General features: G+C 49.8%; 1 protein-coding gene across 1 annotated transcript; it reads right to left on the reverse strand.

Annotated features, from left to right (window-relative positions):
• Positions 1–5373: 5373 nt before the first annotated feature.
• On the reverse strand, positions 5374–9244 carry Btg2 (BTG anti-proliferation factor 2). The gene is made up of 2 exons (XM_041649058.1): positions 8913–9244; positions 5374–7710 (listed from the first exon to the last, which is right to left on the reverse strand). The coding sequence occupies exons 1-2, from the start codon at positions 9148–9150 to the stop codon at positions 7376–7378; spliced, it is 573 nt and encodes a 190-aa protein (XP_041504992.1). The 5' UTR covers positions 9151–9244; the 3' UTR covers positions 5374–7375.
• Between the last annotated feature and the right edge of the window lie 617 nt (positions 9245–9861).

The following is a 9861-nucleotide window of genomic DNA, read 5'->3' on the forward strand; positions in this document are numbered from 1 at the left end:
CAAGATCTGGACTCTGTGCTATCAGGAAATGCGACAGGTTCCAGAGATCCCCCATTCCATCTGGAAACAGAACCGGAGTTTGTGAGAGTGGCTTACACAGTGAGTTGCCTTAAAATTGAGAAAGCCGAGACCCACAGCAGGGAAGACACGAGATGCGGGTGCCAAAGACCTCACCATCACTGCTATTTCCTACCAGCCCGGCAGGGAGGCCTCCCATTTCTCCGGGGCTGTTCCCACGACCTAGCAGCTAGTCCAGATCAGCTGTGGAGAGGAGACTGTTGGGGACTGAATAGCGCGCTGCAGCTATTCAGGCTTCAACAGCCAAAGTCAGAGTTCTTCCCTGGAGCTGCCTAGCCTTCTCTCCTGGTGATTACTGTGTGGATGTACTTAGGGAGTTAATGGATAACTAAGGGTTATTATGATATGTCAGTAATAGACTCTTAAGTCCTGAGAGACAGCGAGATTCAAAGCCCTAAATTTTCTTAATAAGATGTGCTCACAGGCTCCCAGTGAGTCCCAGATATTTTGAGCCGAAACATACTAATAATGACCAATCCTGAATGGGCTTCATTTTCTTTTTTTAAAGATCATCTCTGATCTAAATTATTTTCATCTGCCTTCCTCCACTCTGGTCACCCACAACTTTCTCTCCCCGGATCAGTATTCACCGGCACCTGCAAAGGACCAGACAGCGGTCAGGCAAGGACCTGGATGTGTTCTAGCTTCCCACAGATTCCAAGTTACAAGGGCCAGTGGTGAGAACCCAGAAGAAAGCCGTGTATCCTACCAAGGAGATGTCACAGAGAAGTTGTCTGAGGTGTGAGTTCACCAGGAATCAGTGTGTGGACAGAAGAAGATGGCGCATTCCTTGGGCAAAGATCCAGAGGCTGCAGTCCCTTTCACAGGTGAATGGGCACTGGGTAAAGATGGAGGAAGCTGCTTCGCACGTCCTGGGGGAAGCAGAGGTAGGCCCCTGTGTATCTTTAGCTCCATTAGGAAGGAGTCAGAGGTGCCTCTCTGGAGATCAGGACCTGTCAGTCTACGGGTAATGTCCTCAACACAGAACCTTCGTCCTCCTGTGAGGGCTGGAGAAGGAACCCCCACCTCTTCATTTCTGAATGCTTCAGAAGTCATACTCCAGGGTCCTATGCATATATATTGTCAAAAAAGCAAAACAAACAAACAAAAAAAAACCATGGACTGGATGGGATGTAACTTAGATGGGAAAGTGCTTGGTTAGCATGAACAAAGCCCTGGGTCTAATCCCCAGCCTGTGTTTATAATCCCAGTACTTAAGAGACACAGATGGGAGCGTCTGGAGTTCACGTTCACCCTTGGGTATATAGCCGATTCCAGGCCAGCCAGGGATCCCTGCGAGTCTGTCTCAAACAAACAAACAAACAACAAATAAAGCCACAGTATCTTGTGTCATGGTCTCTTTTGCATCATGACAGTGGACTAGAGCCAAGGCCTGGAGGCCCTTTTCTAACAAGGCTGGGGCTCACTCTGCAGGCTTGCTCCAGCCTCTACCCAGCTGTCCTTACTCATATACTGCCTGATGCCCATCAGAGTTTAAACGCCCTCTCCCCGAGTGCTGGTAAATAAAGCTGCACTTATTCAACCCACCCAGCTGTCACTGTGTCTTATCTGATGTACTCCAGACAGGCTGTCCGGCTCAGGGGACAAGGGTTGAGCTAAGGCCCGCCCTTGTTTGTGGGAATGAGAGTAGTAAGGTAGGGCCGGGTTTCTGCTGGGAAAAAACAAAACAAAACAAAACAAAAAAAACTTGGAACTTTTGATAGCCAGGCTATCAAAGCAGGGGAAAGGCCACGCATCCAGGGCAGTCTTGCTAGAGATCATTATCTCAAGGCTTGGCAGCCTCTCAGACTGAACAGAAATGGTTTCTCTGCCAACTCTGCAAAGACATCGTAAGGAAACAAAGCCAGAGAGCTCAGGCTTGTCGGACTCACCTTCCCCATTTATTTCCTTTCTGGGAAGGGAGAGCATGTGGGGGTGAGTGCACAGACAGGGAAAGCTGCTATTGGAGAACCCCTTCCCCACCCACTCTGTGTGGGAATTAGCACGTAGCTGGTTTGAAGTTAATCCACAAGTAGGCCCACAGAGCCAGCCAACCTGGTCAGGGGCCCAGTGAGTAGCAAGAGCACCGTGCTTTTTCCAGGAAAATGGCAGAGGTCATCCAATCAGTGTGCCTACTTTCAAGTTACCCTTGCCAGGGTTCTAGAAGTAGGTGGACTTTCACACAAAGGCTGAGGGAGAGGCCGCAGGATTGTGTTAACTGCAATCACACCTGAAGAAACTAGCAGACTGTATTACTTTATTTGACACTGACCTCAAGATCAATTCAGGGCCCTTGAGAGATGAGGTTAACTTCCATTCGCAATGGGAATTCTTATTCACTGAGGAGTAGAACTAGTCTAAGCAACTGGTAGGTTGAATGCCATCTTTGTGACTTGTTGAAATGGGCTGCATTTAAAACCCCACTCCAAACCTGGGGAAACTAAGCCATGCTGGCCACTTGCCCCATGCTGCCCAGTCAGTGGCCAGGGAGTAGACCTGAAATAGACTCCCCTGGCTCTTCTGTCTTCATTCTCAATTCCATGCATGTCCCCCTCATTGTCTTTGGGGATGGGAACCTTAGCAGGCAGCAGTGTGATGCAAGCTAGAGATGAACCCCTGACTCCATTCCCACCTTAGTTACCTTTCGGTTCACCTAGTTGAAAAGAATGATGGTAATGGTTCTCATTTGGACTCCAATGTCTGCCAAGGTGGCAGGAAAGGATGCTTTAGACTGAGGAAAATAATAGGGGCATTTAGGGAAATTTAATCATATATATATATATATATATATATATATATATATATATATATATACTTTCCTCCCCCATCTCTCTCCCCTCCTCCCTCTCCTCTCCCCTCTCCATCTCTTTCTTTCTGAGACAGAAGCTTACTCTGTAGTCTAGGCTAGCCTCATGGTTATCCTTCCGCCTCGGCCTTCCAAGAGCTAGGATTATAACATCATTCACCATGCTCAGATCACCCTGCTAGTTTCTAAGACAAGAAAAACTGAATGACTTTTCCAAACTTAGCAAGTTACTTGCAGTAAAGAATCACAAACCGTATTTTTTCCCTCTCAACCACAAACTTCTATTGCAAAAATTTCATGAGGTCAGGAATGCTGGTGCTGAGCTGGGAACCAGGGCTCTTGAGTCCTCAGTATCCTTTCTCACCAAAAGCTACAGGAACCAGTGCCAGAACCACAGATGTGGTTTCTTCCTCCTGGGGCTTGTTTTTGGCAGCATCAAGGCCTCCTCCACCCAAACCTTATCAGAAGCCAGGATGGACGCTTAATCTACAGCTGCCAGCGCCTTGCCCAGACTCTCTGGGGAGGGACATTATCATCCCCAAACAGCTGACCACTCACAGTGCTCTAGGCTGCCTTGGTTTACCGAGTTGCAGGGGAGCTGAAAGCCTAGTTTTAGATCCCAGGAAAAGCAACTACCTGTTACTCCATTCAGAGCCCTGAGACACACAGCAGCTAGTAGGTGTTCTCTGCTCCTACTGATACTGGTCAGGTCCAAAAGAAGTACCACCTTCCTGGATCACAGAGCCCTCTTATATAAATGAAGTGGCCATTAGTAGCCTACCAAGAACCAAAAGCAAGCCCAAGATCAATCCGCTATCCTGTGTTTTCCCTGACAAAGGTGGGGTTGGCCTGTCCTGTTGGTCTCCAGACAACCTTCCCTGGATGTCATTAAGTCTTCCACTAAATGCTGAAATGTCCCTTAGGGTAGGGGCCTCTTAGGAAACAAGAAGATAGACGCAGACTTTGAGTTAAATAGTGCAAAAGAATAGAACGCCAAAGATGAGCAGACATTCCTGGACCCTAACCCTGTCCTTGCATCTGAATAGAGAAGAACAAATATGAAGGACATTCCTGTGGCACCCCTGACATTAGCGGGCTCCAATATTCCATCCTTAACACGGACTCACTGACTGCCCCTGCCCAGTCCCTGACTCCCTTTCTCTCCTCATACATAGGATATAAGCACCAAGTTTTCCTGCCAAACTCTGACCAAGAACACTCAGGACAAGCTGCATGTTTGTGTACAAAATTGTGGAGTAGGAAATGAGATGAGTATGCTTTAAAATTAAGAACAGCTCACTTTGGGCCAAGAAAAACATCCAACGTGGGTCAAAAATGTGCTTGTAGCCTTAGTGGGGAGCTGAGTCTTTATCAAAATTCTAGGAAAGACCCCCCCCAAACCAAGCATGACAACTTATTATTCTTGCATAGATCCTCTCCATGTGGTCAAAAGTAGTTTACAAGAGTAACAAGTCATGGGTTCTCTCACCGTGGGCTCTCAGAACTGCTTTCCAGCTAACTTATACCAGTGGCATTAAGCTATGTGTGCTTCCCAGTACACAGATCCTGGGATCCAGCTGTTCCTGTCTAACAAGGCAAGAATGGGAGTTCAATAAATGACAGCCAAGGTGACAGGCTTTAGTAGGAAATGACAGACAGTCTTGCCATAACCTGTGACAAGGGTCAACCTCTGCTCGCCACTGGAGTTCTGTGAGAAACAGTGTGTTTTAATTATTTTTCATAGTCATTGATGATATAGTCAGGTCACCAGGCATCTGCTAGGGGATTGGTTCCAAGACCATTGTAGATACTCAAGTCTCCTCTATAAAATAACTTAGCAATTTTATCTGAGTATCCTCCCACACAGCTTAAATTAGAAGATTGTCTGCAATGCCTAATACATTGGAAATGTTCAACTATACTGTTTCTGGAATGGCCAGGGAAATTCTGTACCTTCCAGGTACAGATGCTAACTCTGTGGGCCTGATGTGCTCAAATTGGACCCCACAGACAACCTGTGGGTGCCAGGAGGAACATCAGTGTGCTCACGTGTGACTGCAGTCACATCACATGGGCTGGTGTGTTTAGTGTGGGACATATCAACATTTTGTTTTTTGGAACTTCCTGAATTGTTTTCCTGTATAATTTCCAGCCAAGGCTGGCTGCTTCCACAGCCGTGGACACAGAAGGCCAGCTCCACAGACGAGCTGAATGGCTACGGATGGAAGATGGACTAGGCTATCGAATGTGCAGACAGCATATTTTTAGAGACCCGTGAGGATAGTCAGAAAAGTAGAGAGCTCCTCCTGGAGTAGGGGGATTGCACGGGAATGACATCACCACACACCTAGGTTATCTTCTGTAACATCTGCACACTACAGACGGACCCAGGGCAACTGATAAATACCACAAAACACAAAGAAAGGGTTTGCATTTGAGAGGTAAATGCCCGTTGGCAGTATGGAATGTTACCTTCTCTACACCACACATAATCTGCTACATTTTTATTAAAAACGAAAGTGTACATATGTCCATAAAGCTGTACAGTCTTCCATATAAAAACGCTATTATACAATTAAGTAACCTTTGTCTTCTCTGTCAGAATAGCTTACAAACATGCCACTATTACTTATTTTTTACTTAATAAGAGAGACAGGCCTGCTCAACAGTCCAGCTCTGGGGGTTTTGTCATTTTTAAAGTGAACATTGACAAGAAAGAACAGATCTCAGCATGAGACCAGGTGGCTGCTTCTAAGAAGGCAGGGACCTGTTTGTGGACAAGACATGAGAACCATCTGCAGCAATTCACAGCTTTGTTTAAACCCACAGCTTTCGAGACTGTGGGCCCAGAGTTAACTTTAAAGCAAGAGATGAAGCCGCCTGGGAAGGCTGTGCAAAGCTGGGAGTGCCAGAGCAGGCTGGGCAGAGTGTTTGGTAAATAGCACCTTTGAGTAGAAACTGAGGAGTTAAGAAACCCAGGAAACGGGATGCCATGGCAGTGGAGAGAAATGGGGCAGGGGAGGCCTCATTAAGAAGGTGACCAGCTGGCTCTAACTCTGTCCTTCAGTTTGAGAGACTGGAGGCCTTCTGAGGCCCTCTCAGCACTGTCACTGAACCTGAAGGAAAGCCATTTCTTCCCAGTGTTTTCCAAAATTTTCCCCAACCCAGAACAGTAAATATTGCACAATCTACAGACAAATTTGGATTTTACAGACAACCTCCCCCACAGGTGCTCTGAGCACCAAGGAGATAAAGCAGTGCCCAAATTGTGGCTTAGTGGCAGCCCTCCAAGAATACCAGGTAGTCCTGTAGGGTACAGGCACTCTCTGCAGCCCAGGAAGATGGCTCTCGGCAAGGCCCACCACCAGCCAGAACCCCTAGGAGAATGGGAAAAGCAGGCCCCTAACACCCACCAGGGCACCAGGAGGGGCTGGGAGGCCCAGTCTCAGCGTTTCCTGGGACTATTGCACAGTGATTGCGAACTCCTGTCCTAGGAAATAGTGCCCTCCGGGACCCAACCACATTAAAGAGGGGAAATGGGGGGCGCAAGCAAGCGAGTCTTGAAGGGAAGGCAGTGAGAAAGGACCTGCAGTTCCCTGGAGCTTTGAACCACCTCTCAAAGGAATAATGGTAGCAGCATTCAGACTTTCACTTGGTTCCCAAAAGGAAGGTTTAGGAAAAAAAAAATGAGGGGGGAAAAACCCTCTTTGGGTCCCAAATTCCATTGCAAATCACCCCTAAATTATTCGCCATGCATGCTTATGAAGCAGCAGAGTACAGAGCGAAGGTTTTGTGCTGTTCCCCTCCATCTATACCCAAAGTCTCTGCACACCTGCCTGACATCCCACCCTCCAAAAGTGGTCACAGATTCCTGGCTGGAAAACAACCTTTCCAGGCCCCTGAGGATAGAATCAGAAACAAGACAAGACTTCAAGAAAACCTGCTTAGAACAGAAGGAACAAGGAGAGGTCTTTCACTCCACCCGGGGTCTCAGCAGAAAAACAAAAGATTAGGCAATGTAGTATTATTTAAGACCAGGCTTGAATGCCCCTGAGTAAGAGAGGAACCAGGTAGACAGGCATCCCAGCTGGGACGGTAACCCAGGGCAGAGCCTGACCCCTCTCATTCACAGTTGCTAACCTTGCTTGCTCCCTTTTACCACCTCCTGGGGGATCAGCCAAGAATCCCCCTTTACCTTGGCTAGGCCAATCCCCAAACCACTCCCCTAAGCAAACACTGGCTCACAGATTCAATAACAGTTCTTTCCAAAGGCACCTGGGGAGGCCACTTCCAAGCAGCTCCCTTTAAGGATTTTTTCTTTTAAAAAAAATCTTTTGGTTTTTTTTTCTCCGCTTTTCTTAAAAAAAAAAATAACATGTATAAATAGCTCTTCATTTAAAAATACAGTTCCCCAGGTTGAGGTATTCGGTGGCCTGTTGTCACGGCAGCATGAATGAGTACAGTAGAGTGCCCGGAGAGGGGGGCTCCTCCTTAGCTCGACACAGCCATCACATAGTTCTTCGAGGGGCTGCTCCGGCCCAGCATCATTTGGTTCTTGCAAGTGAGGAGCCCGTAGGAGGCAGCCACCGGGGCCTCCTCATACAGGACACAGATGGAACCATCCTCCCCGATGCGGTAGGACACTTCATAGGGATCAACCCACAGGGTCAGCTCACTGGGCAACAGCCGGTGTAGCTGGGGCTGGCTGAGTCCAATCTGGCTGGCCACCTTGCTAATGATGGGGTCCATCTTGTGGTTGATGCGGATGCAGCGGTAGCCAGAGCCTTTGGAGGGTTTCTCTGGAAACCAGTGGTGTTTGTAATGATCTGTAGAGGAAGAATGAGAGGGAGATGCCTGGTTAGAAAACATTGTCTCTGATGTTTACCACAAGCGGAGGATGAGGGTAGAGCGCCGGGAGAGGGGGAGGGGCTCAGCGACAGTATTTCAGAGCCTCTCCTTAAACTCCCCCTGCCACTTAGAAAGACCCCTGGGTTCTTCCCAAGTGCGTGCGCACTGAAAGGCAGCCAGAGCTTTCAGGTAGATGCTCTCCCGGTGATCAGGGATATTTCTGGCACAATCCAGCTTAAGGAAGGAAGGACTAGTATGAACGGGCAGGGCCTCTTAAGACCCAAACACTCAAATTTCAAAGTTCAGTATGCGGCCAACATTTGTGGGTGTCCAGCAAGCCACCAGGCCTCCCATCCTTCCCCCAGCAGAAGACTTATGAGACCTTTGGCAAAGGTAAGGGAAGAAAAACGGTTTTGTTTTGATGAAACAGCTGTTGGTTCTCAGATCTGTGCCAACATGTTGAGAGACGGCTATCGCTGCCCAAGGCAACCAACCAGCTGTAACAGCTGGGGACAGAGGCGAAAGGGTTGCTTATCACTCCTCTACCTCCTTGCCTCACGCCCTGCCTTCATAACACCCCCCACCCCCCACCCAGCAGGCTAGGCTACTGGGCTCTTTTCTGTACTACAATAGGTGGCAGATGGCGAAGAGGGACCAAAAGAAAAAAATACAAAGGGGGCCCAGATTACAACTTCCAGCGGGTAAACAAGCGGCAGAATGGTCCCCGCACAATAGTAGGCACAGGGCTACAACAACAGTGACTGGGACTCGAGTTGTTGAAAGTTCAGTTGCGCATAAAGTCGCATAGCTTGGCCGGGTTCGTGGCCCACAGCATCCCTCGAGGGTCGGGGGGGTGGGTCTCCAAGATTCAGAGAAGGAAGCGAGTTCGACTCTGAGCGCAGACACTGACTGGCTTTTCCCATGGTGTTCTTAGGGCCTCGGAATGTACTCAAGGAAGAGAGTCAGTACCCTGGGAGCGAGGCGGGGACTGGAGGGCGGAGAGGCGGAGACCTAAACCAAGGGACAGAGGGACCACAGACGTCCTCGGATATTAGAGCAAGGTTTCTGAGGCTCGGAGCTGCTCGCATAGGGGGTCTCCGTCCCAGAAACAGTGGGGAAAGACATCCCAGGCGAGGAGGAGCCGCGCCCTGGTGGCTTTGGGACCCCGACGAGTACTCACCGGTCAAAGCATCCTGGAGCGCCCTGCTGAACACTTTGAGTCTCTGCTCGCTCACACAGCCCCGCGTCCTCAGGAGACTGGAGAGGAAGCCGACGGCGGCGGCGATCTCGGGGAGCATGTCGGTCCTCTTCCCGTGGCTCATGTCGCGCAGCTGAGGAAGTAGCTGTATTATTAAGACAAGGGTGGTCCGGCTGCCGCTCGGGCTCTGCCCGGACTTTCCCCGGACTGCGCCTTTCATACCGCTCGCGGAGGCGGGGAGCCGCAGGAGGAGCCCATTGGCCGAGGCTGGCGGATGGGGGCGTGTTCTCGCGCTGCCCCGCCTCCCTCTCCTCCGCCCTCGCTCGCCCCCGCCCTCCCGCTGGCCTGCTAGCCTGCGAGTCCCGGGCGCTGAGGTCATCGCTCACTGACGTCAGTATTGGGAACCAGCGCAGGACTCCCGAGCGGTGGGAGGCGGGCGGGAGAGCGCCTAGGACTGGGCAGAGGAAGCGCACTACATCGGGCATGCCCGGACGTCGCCTCTGCGTAGTGCCAAGGCAGCGGTTGCCTGCCACCTCCTCCGGGGTGCCCTCGCCGATGCTACTTCTCCCACGCTTCCCGATACAGACACCCTGGCGCCTGGTCATCTCTGCCACTTTTCTCCCAGCTGGTCGGAACCGACTCCTCATGTTTAAGGCAATGGGGATTGTATTCTGTTTGCTTCCATAATAATCCCACCTCCCCCAACAGTTCTGCTCTTCCTCTTCAGCAATTGCCTAAAAGCAATCAGCTCTCACTGTTCAGTATCGCGGTGGGAAGAATGTTGAGGAGAGACTTTTCTGTCCCAAGTTCTCACTTTCCTTTAAATGCCTTTTTCAAAAAAACAGTCTGGTGTGAACTGTTTTCCTTAAACTCCCTGCTCCTCCCTCTTCACTGGTTCGTCTTCCTTCCTCTTTGTGGACTGAGACTTTTG

Source organism: Microtus oregoni, unplaced genomic scaffold (assembly GCF_018167655.1).
Source record: "Microtus oregoni isolate MIOR12 unplaced genomic scaffold, Mior012 000003F_ref0000135, whole genome shotgun sequence".
In the NCBI taxonomy this organism is placed as follows: Eukaryota; Metazoa; Chordata; class Mammalia; order Rodentia; family Cricetidae; genus Microtus; species Microtus oregoni.